Source organism: Bubalus kerabau, chromosome 9 (genome assembly GCF_029407905.1).
Source record: "Bubalus kerabau isolate K-KA32 ecotype Philippines breed swamp buffalo chromosome 9, PCC_UOA_SB_1v2, whole genome shotgun sequence".
Classification (NCBI taxonomy): domain Eukaryota; kingdom Metazoa; phylum Chordata; class Mammalia; order Artiodactyla; family Bovidae; genus Bubalus; species Bubalus kerabau.
In genome coordinates this window covers 31092353-31110117 of record NC_073632.1, presented here as the reverse complement: position 1 = coordinate 31110117, position 17765 = coordinate 31092353, and the positions used below count along the sequence as shown (strand labels likewise).

Sequence of the window (17765 nt, the reverse complement as noted above, 5' to 3'; positions counted from 1 at the left end):
ATTTATGGTTTGCCATGTATAGACAGATGAATGTATAGTTATAGAAATATATATACGTGTGTGTATGTATCTGTATGTGTGCATGCTTGTGTGCTAGGTTGCTTTAGTCATGGCTGACTCTTTGTGACCCTATGGACTGTAGCCCGCCATTCTTGTCCATGGGATTCTCCAGGCAAGAACACTGGAGTGGGTTGTCATACCCTCTTCCAGGAGATCTTCCCCAAGCAGGGATCGAACCTGTGTCTCTTACATATCCTGCACTGGAGGCAGGTTCTTTACCATTAGTGTCACCTGGGAAGGATGTAAGCAGTATGTATGTACACACATATATTCTCTAATTCTGTCTATTGAGTTGGCTTGGCCAGTAGCGACAGCCCAGTAACAAGGAGTACACTCAGCACTCAGATCTAAATGCTGTTCTCTGCCAGAAAAGGAATCAGAACTCCTTAGAAAAATTGCTGTTTCCAGGGCTGGGCCAGGATAAGCAAACGATGAGCTTGGAACATCCTGTCCCACAAAATAAGGAAGTGCTCAAAGGATGATGGGGATGTATCGAAAGGACATAGAAACCAGCTTGAAGAGGTTCCCACTGGCCAATTCTGGACCATTTAAAGCATTAAATAAATAATATGTGCAACAGATTAGAACCTATTTAATGAAATGATAAACACAAGTCCACAGTAATATGAATAAATTTAAAGTTGAATGGAGGAACAGGGTTTTTTCAGTTTTGAAGAATCTTCCCATAAAATAATTGTTCATTACAAAGAGAAAAAAGATCACATTAATCAAATGATCAAAAGGAACATTGTCAATAATGGGACAAAGCAGGAATGGCTCCACCTGAAAGGATGCAAGGAGAAGCAGCTAGAATCACTTCTGGGGTATTCTTGACCAAGATGGATAGTCTGAATGGGATCATGAGGAAACACCAGTCAAACCTACATCGTAGAACAGTTTACAAAAACACGTGTAACTTCAAAAGCATTAAGGTAATGGGAAGTCAAGGAAAGACTGAGGAAATGTTTCAGACTGAAGAGGACCAAGGAACATGACAACTAAAATACAGTGGACTCTTTTGTTATGAAGGAGGTATAGTGAAATGTGAATGATGTCTGAAGATTTCATGATAGCAGTGTATCCATTTTCTGATTGTAATTATAATTATGTAGCAGAATATTTTGGAGAAGGAAATGACAACCCACTCCAGTATGCTTGCCTGGAGAATCCTGTGGACAGAGGAGCCTGGTGGACTGCTGTCTATGGGGTCTCACAGAGTAGGACGCGACTGAAGCGACTTAACATGCATGCATGCATGCATTGGAGAAGGAACTGGCAACCTACTCCAGTGTTCTTGCCTGGAGAATCCCAGGGAAGGAGGAGCTTGGTGGGCTGCCGTCCATGGGGTCACACAGAGCTGGACACAACTGAAGCGACTTAGCAGCAGCAGCAGCAGAATATTTTTGTTTGTAATGCACTCAATTATTTGGTTATGATGAGGGATCGTGTTGGCTACTTAGCTTGCAAATACTTCAGGAAAAAACAATTTTTGTCATATATTTAGAAGACTTCTTTTAAGCATTTTCTGAAGTAGAGAATAATATTAAAATAGTTTTCATCTGCTAATCCCAAACTCCCAATCTTTCCCTCCCCCAACCCATCCCTCTTGACAACCGCAAGTCTGTTCTCTCTGTCTGTGACTCGGTTTCTGTTTGGGTCATATTTTAGGTTCCACATGTACATGATATCGTATAGTACTTGTCTTTCTCTCTCTGACTTACTTTTGTTTAGTATGATAATCTCTGGGTCCATCCATTGGATGGTACAAATGGCATTATTTCATTCTTTTTTAAGGCTGAGTAATATTTCACTGTGTATGTGTGTATTGTGTGTGTATGCTCAGTTGTGTTTGACTTTTTGCAACCCCTTGGACTATAGCCCACCAGGCTCCTCTGTCGATGGGATTTTCCAGGCAAGAATACGGGAGTGGATTGCCATTTCCTCCTCTAGGGGATCTTCCCAATCCAGGGACTGAACCCATGTCTTTCGTGTCTCCTGCATTGGCAGATGGATTTTTACCACTATACTACCTGGGAAGTCCGTGTGTGTGTGTGTGTGTGTGTGTGTGTGTGTGTGAATGGACATTTAGGTTTTTTCCATATCTTGGCTATTGTGACTAGTGCTGTTGCTGTTGTATCTTTTCAAATTATAGTTTTGTTTTGATATATGCCCAGGAGTTGAATTGCTGGACCATGTGATATTTTTATTTTTAGCTTTCTGAGGAACCACTGTACTGTTTTCCATAGTGACTGCACCAATTTATATTCCCATCAGCAGTATAGGAGGGTTCCCTTTTCTCCATGCCCTCTCCCACATTTGTTATTTGTAGACTTTTTTTTTTTAATTTTATTTTATTTTTAAACTTTACATAACTGTATTAGTTTTGCCAAATATCAAAATGAATCCACCACAGGTATACATGTGTTCCCCATCCTGAACCCTCCTCCCTCCTCTCTCCCCATTCCATCCCTCTGGGTCATCCCAGTGCACCAGCAGACTTTATAATGATGGCCATTCTGACCTGTGTGAGTTGGTACCTCATTGTAGTTTTAATTTGTATTTCTCTAATAATTAATGATGATGAGCATCTTTTCATGTGCCTATATTTTCTTGTTCCAAGCTTTCTTAACATTGTCCTCCCTTGACTTCCTATGGCTTCAGAAACACTGGTTGTTTTAGATTTTTTTCGCAAGGCCTATTCTTAGTCATCCTAATCTTCTAGGAGAGAGATAATTTGTAATATTTCTTCTTTGACCTTCTCTTCTTTCTCTTTTATTCCTTTCAACTCCAGGCATAGGATTCTTAACTCTGCATCTTTATCCTAGGTCTCTCTGGATGCATCTTTATCCTAGGTCTCTCTGGATAGGAAACTTCATTTTACCTGAATTAGCTGGTAAAGAATCTGCTTGCAATGCAGGAGACCCTGGTTCAATTCCTGGGTCAGGAAGATCCCCTGGAGAAGGGATAGGCTACCCACTCCAGTATAATGGGGCTTCCCTGGTGACTCAGATGATAAAGAATCTGCCTGCAATGTGGGAGACCTGGGTTCAATCCCTGGGTTGGGAAGATCCCCTGGAGAAAGGCATGGCAACCTCCTCCAGTATTCTTGCCTGGAGAATCCCCATGGACAGAGCAGCCTGACTGGCTTCAGTTCATAGGGTTGCAGAAAGTTGGGCATGACTAAGCACAGCACAACACAGCTTTTGTGGGCACATTTTTTTTCTCATTAGCCTAGACCCGCTGGAGTAACTCAGCTTTCAGTTAGCTACTGGGGCTCACTAATGCAAATTCAAATTTTGTGAAAATTACAGAGTCTAAATTTCTTCAGCTTCTATAGGAGAGCATTATTACTGAAAACTGTAGAATGATTGCTTCCTCCTCTGGGTCAGGAGCAGTCATGAATTCATTGCCATAAGAAAATATATAAGTCTGGTTACCACAGAAAGTTGCATGTTAGAAAATGAACTCTATTTTGATATGAAATTAATTTCATTAGAGATGTTATGTGAGACAACATCAAGTAAGAATCTTATCTGACAGATCTGTTTTAGAGTGAAATATATACAATATCAGAGGTTATGAGAAAAGTTTGAAGTGCGTGTCTGAGAAAATGATCCACATTTTTAAATTGTCTCAGTTCTAACATGAATTAGACACAATAGTATGAATATTTTAATTGGCATGGTTAATATGCTTTGAATCAAGATTAAGTATTTTAAACAAATTGATGAATTAATAACCTACGAACTTGGACCAAGAAAATATGTTTATTGTAATCCCATTCATTTAAAAATATCATTGATAGATAATTTTCTTGTCTGAACTTTTAATTTTATGAATGTATATATTTATGTATGTTGAGATTAATGTTTCATGTCCAGTTTTTATACCAGGAAGCATGAGTCTTTGCTGACATACTTTTGGATCTCTTATTAAATTTCTCATCAAGGAGACATTCCAGAAGTTTTACAAATTATTCTATCAAAATGCTAGACTTTGGTGGGACATTACAGATTCTTCATTTTTTGAGCTTTCTCCAAAAGTAAGCACTTTTGCATAAATGAATCTGCTAAGTGCAAGAGATTACAAGTGTCCAGATGGCTCTCACTGAAGTTGTGCTCATACGTTTGTACAATAAACTTGGACATTTAACTGATGCAAATTTTAATATATTCGTTGTCCTTCTCGTTTAAAACAAAGATGCTGTTTCCTGAGATCAGTGTTACTTGGAAAACCTTGGCTATCTAATGGGTTCCCAAGAAACATTATTTAATGTACATTGCCAAGAACATCTTAGATAATTCAACAGCATTGCCTTCTTTAAAAAGTCCAAATATATTTCCTATAAATGTGACATTTATTGAGACCTTGTTGGTTGCATATTTGGATATGACAGGGTTCCAAAAGAAATACATAATTTATAATGAGCATATAATCATTCTGGAGAAGGAAATAACTTCATATGAAACAGCAAAAAATAAACAGGAAAGGATGTAATTTAGTGCCAACTTAGTAAATTAATATTTTTGTTGAATCAGACGGTCGTCAGTCATTTGCCTGTGGTACTTACTATCATAATATAATTTTGGATTACTTAAGTCAGTATAAGTCTGGGTTTGCTTCATGTTTTCTGAACTTAGAAACTTTTTTTTAATTTGGAAGGTTTATTTTTTTCAGCACTTTAAAGTCAGCACATATTGTTGGACACGTACGATGTGCCAACACACTTATAGACATTGGGCTTATAAATATGAGCAAAACAGAGTCTCTGTACTTAAGGAACTTGCTGCTTTGTGTGTATATGTGTCCTGGAGGGTAGGGGGGCGTGGGCAGTGGCGGGGAGGAGACAGATGGCCAACATATAAGAAAATAGGTAAGGGAACTTCAGAAACAAAAGTATTATGACAATGTTAAAAATATTCGAGTGGAGGTGCTTGGACTGCTGTTGTCGGAAGTCGTGTCTGAGGAACTCAAATTTGAGTTGAGGCCTGAGTGATGAGAGGGCTTAGGCACCTAGTTAGATTTACAGTTTGAAGCCCCAGGGAGTGGTCTCAGTGGAGGACAGACATCTGAAAATCTTCACTGTGGACGCGACACTGAAAGCCAGGCCAGTCACAGTTGGGATATAGGGTGAGAGTTGAGAGCTGATCTTTGTCTTTATCATATGTCTGTCAGCAGTGTCTTTGGGAAGAGCTATTTTTGTGGAGACGTGAGGAGGAAAAGCCTAATTAACAGTGAAAAGAGACTGGGAGGTAAGGATATGAAGGCGTTAAGAATATACACGTCTCTGTAGGGTTTTGCTCTGAAGGAGACAGAGTAGAATGACGGTGGCCTTAAACAGTGGTTAAGATTGTGTGTGTGTTGTGTGTGCTTCTCTGCATTTGAGTCGGATTTAACGATACTACAGCAAAACTTATAAGTTATTGTTGCCAAAATCTTGACCCCCCCCCCCCCCTCCACCGTCCACCGGTGCTGAATGAAAATGCTGAAACAGAGTTTGGAGGAAATAGAAAAATGGCTTTATCTTTTCTTGGCAAAGTGGAATGCACAGCAGACTAGCACCTCAAGTACTGTGCTCCCCATTCCTGGGAATAGAGAGAGGTTATATCCCGGGGCTTGTAGTCTGTGGGTAGGTGATAAGGCTCAAAGCAATGAAGATCTTGTATTTTGTTTTTCCTTTTGCGAAGTTTCAAAATGGCCACAGCTGAGATCATGCAGCTCAGCAACTGGGTCTGGTGTCCCTGAAGTTATCAGCCAGTGACCTTCTTTCTGAAATGCTATCAGAATGGTACAACAGAGTGAAAGGGGAGAAGAATGCCAGGTGCAGAGTGTAATCTATATGGAGTCAGAGAGTAATTATTAATAGCTTTGTGAAGGACAAGTCTAGCTACAAGTGTTTGTTAGTAGTAACAGCTAAAGTATAACCAAGATTGTTTAACTCTTGCAGGCCTGTTTGACTGGTATGTGCCAAAGACTGTTCACTCATTTATGTTTTTGTGGCAATATTAAGACATCTGCACATTTTTTACTTTAATTTTTAAAGTTCCTTGTTAAGCTTTCATAGGAATTGGGAAGCCATAGGAGAGCACCGTTAAAGACTGAGAGTTAAAACTGAGCGTGAAGAATAGAGTTACAAACAACGGAGACCACAAAGCAAAGAATCAAGTGAAACTGAGCTCTGGCAGCAGGAGTTTGCAGCAAAGGGTTTATTGCAGGAAGCCAAACAAAGGAGGGGGGGATAGGCTTGGTCTTTGAGTTGGGTGTTTTTAAAGGGGAAGAACAGAGGCTGGGGTCAGTCATCATCTTACATTTAACTACATTCCTTAATCATGGTTTCAAGTGTCAGGATGCTTCTGGTTTGGATTCTCTGGCCAGGTGGTCCATGGCTTGGGGGTCTGTTAGCTCATCATGCCTTAGAGAAACAATCCAAGGTTGTGTGTTAATAATGTTTATCTATAATAGCAATGATGTTATTTTTAATACATCAGCGATGATATCAACAACAGCAATTTTAGTGCCTTAACAATGGTAACAATAGTAATTTTAGCATCTGACTCGAATTGATTAAGGATTGAGGGGACAAGAAAGAATAAAGTTTTGGATAGAGGGATTAATCATAAACTCGGTTTGGGGGGGACTCAGTATCAGGGTTTCACAGGTAATTTTCACATTAAAGGACTGCTCAGCATGTGTTTGTCACTTCAGCCCACTCCTATAGGTGGTCCTGTCTTCACACTGTGAATATGTAATAATGGAATAAGCAGTGAAAATGCCTGTGTACATGTGCTTCATGCTGTTTTTCAAAGTGCTTTTACATGTATTATCTTATTTAATGAAGACTATAATCTATGGGAGAAATGATAATGCTATTTAAACTATGTATAAAAATTGGGAATGTTAAATTAAAAATACTTAAGAATATGTGTTATAAGGATTAACCTGCCTTTATTGTAGATGTCAATATATTATTTAATATGATAACTAACAATATTACAAGTAATAACCTTACTTATAAGATTCCTGTCCCTTATTTGTTTAAGGAAATAATTTTGGTAAACATTATTGATGAAGATGGAAATACGTTTAATGGCTTTGATAAAAATTATAGGTAAAACTGGAGATATAGAAAATGGATTTAAAAATTTTTAAATGTTCCTGAGAGTTTGACAAGTCTGAAGTAAATTAAAATTACTCTTTTTTTCTTTCCTGTCAGAGGTCTCTTTATTAGTATCCATGATCGAGGACATATTTCTTCCGTTCTTAATGCATGGCCAGAAGATGTCATCAAGGTAAGTTAGTTACCACTTTTTTTCCATTGTGGCACATTTGTTCTTTTTCCTGTCCCATAACATACTGACCCTTTTCACAATACTAGGTGGCGGTAGCATTCTCTAGCTTTTCAATTTATATCCGATTGATTTTTGCATAGTGGATTAGTTTTATCCTGATACCATTTAGATTCTAAGTTTCCCCTTTATTTCTGTCAAGTTTTTTTTTTTAGTATTTCTTTATTTATTGTAAGTGACGATAAGTGTTGAAAAAATGTTGAAGTAGTATCTGAATTTCTTTAAGCAAACTCCTATTTCTTCTGTAATTATTCATCTACTTAGAAGAATCAATGTGGGCAGAAAAACATCTGTTAATTCATTTCCTTTAGCATGGTAACCTCAAGTATCTTATGGGACTTCCTCTGGGAAGGAGGAAGCTAATGAAAACAGAATAATGTTGTATCTGACATTTGGTAGCTTTCTGAGTGAGACACTTTACCTAGATTAACTCATGTATTTAGTATCATGGTAATTCCATGAGGAAAGGAAGGTGCAGGTGGATTACACAGTAGTATGTGGTGGTGGTGGGACCTGAATGCCGGTGTCTCAAGTTGCCTCCTCCAAAACAGCCTAACATATTGACCCTTTGTAATGAGATGTGGAAGATTTGACAAAGATCAGCTTTATGGAGTATGCAGAAATAATTTTCACCCTTCTCTTCAATGTATTTACTTTTAAGGCAGTTCTTTAAGAGCTGCATAAGATTGCGGGGAGAAATATCAATAACCTCAGATATGCAGATGACACCACCCTTATGGCAGAAAGTGAAGAGGAACTCAAAAGCCTCTTGATGAAAGTGAAAGAGGAGAGTGAAAAAGTTGGCTTAAAGCTCAACATTCAGAAAACGAAGATCATGGCATCTGGTCCCATCACTTCATGGGAAATAGATGGGGAAACAGTGGAACAGTGTCAGACTTTTTCTGGGCTCCAAAATCACTGTAGATGGTGATTGCAGCCATGAAATTAAAAGACGCTTACTCCTTGGAAGGAAAGTTATGACCAACCTAGATAGCATATTCAAAAGTAGAGACATTACTTTGCCAACAAAGGTCCGTCTAGTCAAGGCTATGGTTTTTCCAGTGGTCATGTATGGATGTGAGAGTTGGACTGTGAAGAAAGCTGAGTGCCGAAGAGTTGATGCTTTTGAACTGTGGTGTTGGAGAAGACTCTTGAGAGTCCCTTGGACTGCAAGGAGATCCAACCAGTCCATTCTAAAGGAGATCAGTCCTTGGTGTTCTTTGGAAGGAATGATGCTAAAGCTGAAACTCCAGTACTGTGGCCACCTCATGTGAAGAGTTGACTCATTGGAAAAGACTCGGATGCTGGGAGGGATTGGATTGGGGTCAGGAGGAGAAGGGGACGACAGAGGATGAGATGGCTGGATGGCATCACCAACTCAATGGACGTGAGTTTGAGTGAACTCTGGAGTTAGTGATGGACAGGGAGGCCTGGCGTGCTGCACTTCATGGGGTTGCAAAGAGTCGGACACGACTGAGCGACTGAACTGAGCTGAACTGCATATAGGTGAATAGAAAACTAAATGAAAAGATAACAAAAATTTTTGTATACGCATTTTGTGTGGTAGAAAAAGCAAACACTCAGGTCTTGTTTCTTCGACATTAACCAGATAAATCACCTGAGGCAAATTATTTCAGTTCTCTGATGTTCAGAGGGATTAAAGAGGGATAGAAAATAAGAGGGATAGACTGAATATACTCCAAATCCCCCCTTACTTCTAAAATGCTCTGATTCTGTACATTAGTCCTTATGATAATAATAGTATTAATACCTACAGTTTTTTTGAGAATTTGTAATGTATTGGGTACTGTGATAAGTTCTTGTATATCATGATTTCATTGTATTGAATCATCAGTTCAGTTCAGTCTCTTGGTCGTGTCTGACTCTTTGCAACCCCATGGACTGCAGCATGCCAGGCCTCCCTGTCCATCACCAACTCCCAGAGTTTACTCAAACCCATGTCCATTGTGTCGGTGATGCCATCCAACCATCTCATCCTCTGTCACCCCCTTCTTCTCCCACCTTGAATCTTTCCTAACATTAGGGGCTTTTCAAATGAGTCAGTTCTTCATCAGGTGGCCAAAGTATTGGAGTTTCAGCTTTAACATCAGTCCTTTCAGTGAACACCCAGGACTGATCTCCTTTAGAATGGACTGGTTGGATCTCCTTGCAGTCCAAGGGACTCTCAAGAGTCTTCTCCAACACCACAGTTCAAAAGCATCAATTCTTCAGCGCTCAGCTTTCTTTACAGTCCAACTCTCAACATCCATACATGACTCCTGGAAAAACCATAGCCTTGACTAGACGGACCTTTGTTGGCAAAGTAGTGTCTCTGCTTTTTAATATGCTGTCTAGGTTGGTTATAACTTTCCTTCCAAGGAGTAAGCGTCTTAATTTCATGGCCTTCCATCACCAGTCACATCCACAACTGGGTGTTGTTTTTGCTTTGGCTCCATCTCTTCTTTGTTTCTGGAGTTATTTCTCCACTGATCTCCAGTAGCATATTGGGCACCTACCGACCTGGGGAGTTCATCTTTCAGTGTCCTATATTTTTGCCTTTCATACTGTTCATGGGTTTCTCAAGTAAGAATACTGAAGTGGTTTGCCATTCCCGTCTTCAGTATTGAATCATAGATTTATTCAATTGACTAATGCTTGTTGATCGTTTTCTGTGTGCCAAGTGCTGTGTATTGGTGTACGGTGGCGAGCAAAACACAATTGGTTCCTAATTTCATGCATATACTCTGAGAAGTACCTTTTTTTTTTAATCCCCATTTTTATCTATAAGAAACAGAAGCTTTAATTCATCAGTTTATCCAAAGTCAATAACTGACATTTTATTCTAGGCTCAATGGATATGACGAGTGTAGTAGTTTGTAGAAAATCTAATAAATTTTGTCTCACAAAATTGGTTTTGCTTAAATTTATATAATGGCCATGAATTACAGAATAAAGATGATAGATCCATTAATTTCAATAAAGACAACAAATTACTTAGAATTAAAATCTCCACATGATTAAAATGCATGCTTTTAGATATAAAAATAAACTAAAATTAGAAGTAAACTAAAATAAACTTAGATTAGAAATAAACTAAAATAAAAAATAATTGTCTAGTACTACTCTACTGTCAGTTAAGAGTAGCAATAGACCGTGCTTGGTAGAACAGTATCCGGTGTAATAAGAGTTGAAGAGGATGAATCAGCATTGTTGTGAAATTAGAAGGATACATAAACTAAAGATCAGAGCACTGGGGACTCCTCAGTAATTATGTGCTATTTAATCATGGGCTGTCCTCTAATGGTACTCAAAATGGATGTGATTAGTTTCCAAGCTGTCGTAAGTGTCACTTTATTTCCCAGTGTGAGCTTTTTATTTATGTGTACTCTGCCCATGTACTCCTCCTGATTGAAGACTGAGTTCTTTGAGTTGTTTGAATCATTCTGAAGGAGATCAGCCTTGGGATTTCTTTTGAAGGAATGATGCTAAAGCTGAAACTCCAGTACTTTGGCCACCTCATGCAAAGAGTTGACTCATTGGAAAAGACTCTGATGCTGGGAGGGATTGGGGGCAGGAGGAGAAGGGGACGACAGAGGATGAGATGGCTGGATGGCATCACTGACTCGATGGATGTGAGTTTGAGTGAACTCCGGGAGTTGGTGATGGACAGGGAGGCCTGGCGTGCTGCGATTCATGGGGTTGCAAAGAGTCGGACACGACTGAGCGACTGATCTGATCTGATCTGTCTTTTTATTTTTAAACAATCAAATTAATCATCTGTATATATTTTAAAACTACATTTAAAATACATGTTTCCAATTTATTCTCCCCACTCTTCTACACTTAATGATTATACAAAATCATTTCCATCATTTATGCTCATATAAAATCATGTCCACCATTTATGTTTTCTGACAGCTTAGTATTTCATTGCATAAATATTTAACTTCAGAAATAGAGAGTAGGAACTATGGCCCAGGATTTGCAAACATCTATTAATATATTTTTCTTTTTATTCAAGGCTATTGTGGTGACTGATGGAGAACGTATTCTTGGCTTGGGAGACCTTGGCTGTAATGGGATGGGCATCCCCGTGGGTAAACTGGCTCTGTATACAGCTTGTGGAGGGATGAACCCTCAACAGTGTTTGCCTGTCATGCTGGATGTGGGAACAGAAAATGAGGTAAACACTTTAAGTCTGTAACAGCTCTATACCTTAAAAAGTAGTACCATTCCTGCATTTTGAGATTATTTTAGGAACCTCATGAAATTCATTTTTTTTCTCTTTGATTCTTTCTCTCTCCTCAAACCCATCCCTCAACTCTTATAAGAAAAATTACTCATTCTCTTTTCCGTTTCTTTTCTTCTTTTCTATAATATGAATAATCTTTTACCAGCTTCTTTAGTGTTTTATTATCCTTTAGTAAGCACTCAGCCCATTATTCTGTAGAGTGTATGATTTACTTTAGGGTATCATTGTTACTTTTAAAAAATCACTGTTTTTTATACTAGACAGAAATTTATTAAGTATAGTCAGTCTGATATCTTGTTCTAAAAGTCTGCAGTAGATTATTTGGAGTTTAGCATTTCTCTTTACTGCATTGATAGACTCTTAAAGTTATATATTAAAGTGAAGTCGCTTAGTCGTGTCCGACTCTTCCTGACCCCATGGACTCTAGCCTACCAGGCTCCTCCGTCTATGGGATTTTCCAGGCAAGAGTACTGGAGTGGTTACCGTCTGAGCCACGGTAAAGCATCTGCCTACTGCATTGATAGAATCTTAAAGTTATATATTAAAGTGAAGTCGCTCAGTTGTATCCGACTCTTTCTGACCCCATGGACTCTAGCCTACCAGGCTCCTCCGTCTATGGGATTTTCCAGGCAAGAGTACTGGAGTGGTTACCATCTGAGTCACGGTAAAGCATCTCCTACAATGCGGGAGACCCGGGTTCAATCCCTGGGTCGGCAAGATCTCCTGGAGAAGGGAACGGCAACCCACTCCAGTATTCTTGCCGCCCCCCCCCAAAAGTTATATATTAAGTACTACATAATTTTGCTCATCTGTAATTGGTAATACTTGGATCAATTGTGGGTGATAGATGAGCTTGCCAGGTGGCATTAGTGGTAAAGAACCCACCTGCCAGTGCAGGAGTCATAAGAGACATGGGTCAACCCATAAGAGACAATCCCAGGGTCAGGAAGAGCCCCTGAACGAGGTTCATGGCAACCTACTCCAGTATTCTTCCCTGGAGAGTCCCATGGACAGAGGAGTCTAGCGGGCTATGGTCCATAGGGTCACAAAGAGTCAGACATGACTGAAATGACTGAGCACACACACATGGGTGATAGATACTAGAAATTAAAGGTAGAATTTTCTGAAATAGAGATGAAAAATAATGGTCAATTAAGATAGACTTTTAAAAAGTTGCATGTGAATATCAAACCTAGGCCTAGAATGTCATCATCAAATGAGATATTTATCATGTTAAGGTGTGTTTTCTCTGTACCCACTGTGTTGACAGTTTTTATCATTAATGGATGTTGAATTTTGTTAAAAAGGCTTTTTGTCATCTGTCGAGATGATTATATGATTTTTCTATTGTTTAATTGGTTAATGTGGTATCTCACATTGATGTGTTGCATCACATTAATTTGCTGATATTGAACCATACTTGCATTCTTGGGATAAATCCCACTTGATTATGGTGTTTGATTCTTTTGATGTATGGTTGAATTTGTTTTGCTAATATTTAGTTTAGGATTTTTGTTTCTATATTTATCAGTGACATTAGCTATTAATTTCCTTTTTTGTGTGGAACATCCTTCTCTTATTATTTATATCAAGGTGATAGTGGCCTTTAGAATAAGCTTGGAAGGATTCCTTTCTCTTCTACTTTTTGGAATAGTTTGAGATGGATAGGTGTTAACTCTTCTTTAAATGTCTTATAGAGTTTTCCCTGTGAAGCCTCATGGTTCTGTACTTTCATTTGTTGAGATTTATTATTATTATTATCACTGATTCAATTTCATTTCTTATAATAAGTTCATATTTTGTATTTTTTCCTGATTCAGTTTTTGGGAGATGTAAATTTCTAAGAATTTATTCATTTCTAGTAGGTTGTCCATTTTATTGGCATATGATTGTTCATAGTAATCTTTTATGACCCTTTGTGTTTATGTGGTGTTTCTTTTTTAACTTTTCATCTTTTATTTCTGATTTTATATATTTGGGCCCTTTCTCTTTTTTCCTTGATAAATCTGACTATAGGTTTATTAATTTTGTTTATCTTTACAAAGGACCAGCTCTTAGTTTCATTGATGTTGTCTGTCTCTATTTCATTTATTTTTGCTCTGATCTTTATGATTTTTTTTTCCTTCTTTGGGTTTTGTTTTGTCTTCTTTATGTAGTTCTTGAGGTGTAAGTTTAGATGGTTTTAGATTTTTCTTGTTTCCTGTGGTAGACATATATTGCTATCAACTATCTTAGAAATGCTTTTGCCGAGTACCTTAGGGTTTTGTTTTTATTTTTGTTTTAATTGATGTATAGTTGATTTACTATATATTATGTAAGTTTCAAGTGTACAGCATACTAATTCACAATTTCAAAATCTTTGAAGGTTATATTCCATTTATAGTTATTATTATATAAAATATTGGTTATATTCCCTGTGATATACAATATATCCTTGTAACTTATTTTATACATAATAGTTTTGACCTCTTAATCTCCTATCCCTTTATTGTCCTTTACACCATCTCTCTCCTGTACTGATAATCACTAGTTTGTTCTCTGTACCTTTGTCTGTTTCTTTTTCATTATGTTCACTAGTTTATTTTGAGATTCCACATATAAATGATATCTTACAGTATTTGTCTTTCTTCGTCAAACTTATTTCACTTTCACTTTAGGATAATACCCTGCAGGTCCATCCATGTTGTTATAAAAAGCAAAAGGTCATTCTTTTTTATGGCTGAGTAGTATTCCATTGTGTGTGTGTTTGTGTGTGCGCGCGCGCGCGTGTGCCACATCTTCTTTATCCATTCATTTCTTGTGGATAGCTTAGGTAGCTTCCATGGCACCCCACTATTCCATGTGGATAGCTTAGGTAGCTTTTTAGGTAGCTTCCATGGCACTCCACTCCAGTACTCTTGCCTGGAAAATCCCATGGATGGAGGACCCTGGTAGGCTGCAGTCCATGGGCTCACTAGGAGTCGGACATGACTGAGCGACTTCACTTTCATGCATTGGAGAAGGAAATGGCAACACACTCCAGGGTTCTTGCCTGGAGAATCCCAGGGACGGGGGAGCCTGGTTGGCTGTCGTCTATGGGGTCACACAGAGTCGGACACGACTCAAGTGACTTAACAGGTAGCTTCCAAACCTTGGCAATCATAAATAATGCTATGAACATTGAGGTGCATGTATCTTTTCAGCTAAGTGTTTTCGTTTTCTTTGGGTATATAAAGTGAAAGTGAAAGTGAAGTCGCTCAGTCATGTCTGACTCTTTGTGACCCCGTGGACTGTAGCCCACCAGGCTCTTCCATCCATGGGATTCTCCAGGCAAGAATACTGGAGTGGGTTGCCATTTCCTTCTCCAGGGGATCTTCCCAACCCAGGGATCAAACCCGGTCTCCCGCATTGCAGGCAGACGCTTTAACCGCTGAGCTACCAGGGAAGCCCTTCTTGGGTATATAACCAGAGTGTAATTGTGTGGCCATATGGTAGTTCTGTTTTTAGTATTTTGAGAAACCTTCATACTATTTTCCATAGGGGCTACACCAATTTACTTTCCCACCAGTGATGTATGAGGGTTCCCTTTTCTGCACATCCTGCCAACATTTGTAATTTGTGGTCTTTTTGATGATAGCCATTCTGAGAGGTGTGAGGTGATATCGCATTGTGGCTTTGATTTGCATTTCTCTGATGATTAGTGAGGTTAAATATCTTTTCATGTGTCTGTTGGCCATCTGTATGTCTTCTTTGGAAAAATGTCTATTCAATTCTGTCCATTTTTTAATCAGGTTATTTGTTTTTTAATATAAGCTGCCTCTATATTTTGAATATTAACCCCTTATTGATAACATTTGCAAATGTTTTCTCCCATTCAGCAGGTCATCTTTTTGCTTTGTTGACGCTTTTCTTTCCTGAGCAAAAGCTGAGTTTAATTAGATCTGATTTGTTTATCTTTGCTTTTGTTTCTTTTGCTTTTGGAGACATACTCAAAAGCATTGTTATGATTTATGTCAGAGTGTTCCAGCTATGTTTTCTTCTGGGAATTTTATAGTTTCTGGTCTTACATTTAGGTCTTGAATCCATTTTGATTTTATTTTTGTGTGCAATGTTAGAGAATGTTCTAATGTCATTCTTTTACATGTAGCTGTTCAGTTTTCCCAGCACCACTTATTGAATAGATTGTCTTTTTTCCATTTCATATTCTTGCCTCCTTTGTCATAGATTAATTGAATATAAGTGTGTGGGGTTTATTTCTGAGCTCTCTGTTCTATTCAGTTGATTTATGCATCTGTTTTTGTGCCAGTATCATGCTGTTTCCATTATTATAGTTTTTAATATAGTCTGAAAACAAAGGTCCATCTAGTCAAGGCTATGATTTTTCCACTGGTCATGTATGGATGTGAGAGTTGGACTGTGAAGAAATCTCAGCGCCAAAGAATTGATGCTTTTGAACTGTGGTGTTGGAGAAGACTCTTGAGAGTCCTTTGGACTGCAAGGAGGTCCAACCAGTCCATTCTGAAGGAGATCAGTCCTGGATGTTCTTTGGAAGGACTGATGCTAAAGCTGAAACTCCAATACTTTGGCCACCTGATGTGAAGAGCTGACTCATTGGAAAAGACCCTGATGCTGGGCGGGATTAGGGGCAGGAGGAGAAGGGGATGACAGAGGATGAGATGGCTGGATGGCAACACCAACTCGATGGACATGAGTTTGGGTGAACTCCGGGAGTTGGTGATGGACAGGGAGGCCTGGCGTGCTGCGACTCATGGGGTCGCAAAGCGTCGGACACAACGGAGTGACTGAACTGAACTGAACTGAAGTTAGGGATCCTGATTCCTCTAGCTCTGTTCTTTCTCAAGATTGTTTTGGCTGTTGGAGTTCTTTTGTGTTTCCATAGAAAATTTTAAATTATTTGTTCTAGGTCTGTGAAAAATGTCCATGGTATTTTGATAGGGATTGCACTGAATCTATTCAGTGCCTTGGGTAGAATAGGCACAGAATGTTGTCATTTTAACAACATTAATTTTTCTAATCCGTGAACATATTGTATATTTCCATCAGTTTATGTCATCTACAATTTCTTTCATCAATGTCTTACAGCTTTCTGTCTTTTACCTCCTTAGACAGGTTTATTCCTAGGTGTTTTATTATTTTTGATGTGATGGTAAATGGGATTGTTTCCGTAATTTCTTTTTCTGATCTTTTGTTGTTAGTATATAAGAATCCAAAAGATTTCTCTGTGTTAATTTTGTGTCCTGCAACTTTGCTGAATTCTTTGGTGAGCTCTAGGAGTTTTCTGATAGCACTTTTAGAATTTGCTGGAGTTGGTGATGGACAGGGAGGCCTGGCGTGTTGCAATTCATGGGGTCGCAAAGAGTCGGACACAACTGAGTGACTGATCTGATCTGATCTGATGTATGTGCTAAGTTGCTCAGTGTGTCCAACTCTTTGTGACCCCATGAGCTGTAGCCCGCCAGGCTCCTCTGTCCATGGGATTCTTCAGGTAAGAATACTGGAATGGGTTGCCATTCCTTTCTCCAGGGGATCTTCCCAACCCAGGGATCGAACTTGTGCCTCTTACATCTCCTGCATTGGCAGTCAGGTTTTTTAGCACTGGAGCCACCTGGGAAATCTCATTGCTATGCATATTATCATTTAATCTACAAACAGTGACAGTTCTGTTTTCTTTCCAATTTGAATTCCTTTTATTTCTTGTATAATTGCCATGGCTAGGACTTGCAAAACTATGTTGAATAAAAGTGGTGAGCGTGGATATCCTTCTCTTGTTCCTGGTCTTAGAGGGAATGTTTTCTGCTTTTCACCATTGAGAATGATGTTGGCTATGAGTTTGTCACATATCGCCTTTATTATATTGGGGTAAGCTCCCTGTATGGCCACTTTCTGGAGAATTTTTATCATAAATGAGTATTCAATTCTGTCAAAAGCTTTTTCTGCATCTATTGACATTATTATATGGTTTTTATTCTGCAGTTTGGTAATGTGGTGTATCACACTGACTGATTTGCAGAAATTGAATCTTTGCATTACTGGGATAAATCCCACTTGATTATGGTGTATGATCCTTCTAATGTATTGTTGGATTCAGATTGCTAGTCTTTTGTTGA

At 38.6% G+C, this 17765-nt stretch overlaps 2 protein-coding genes across 3 annotated transcripts in view; both read left to right on the top strand.

Moving 5' to 3' along the window:
- Positions 1-17765, top strand: part of PGM3 (phosphoglucomutase 3) — a 197816-nt gene that overhangs the window by 29990 nt on the left and 150061 nt on the right. The window lies entirely within an intron of this gene.
- The window catches only part of ME1 (malic enzyme 1), a 277918-nt gene that overhangs the window by 153772 nt on the left and 106381 nt on the right, over positions 1-17765 (top strand). For both annotated transcript variants that reach the window (XM_055534911.1, XM_055534912.1), the window contains 2 exons: positions 7274-7349; positions 11428-11589. In XM_055534911.1, coding sequence (XP_055390886.1) covers positions 7274-7349; positions 11428-11589 — 238 coding nt within the window. The remainder of the gene's footprint in view (positions 1-7273; positions 7350-11427; positions 11590-17765) is intronic.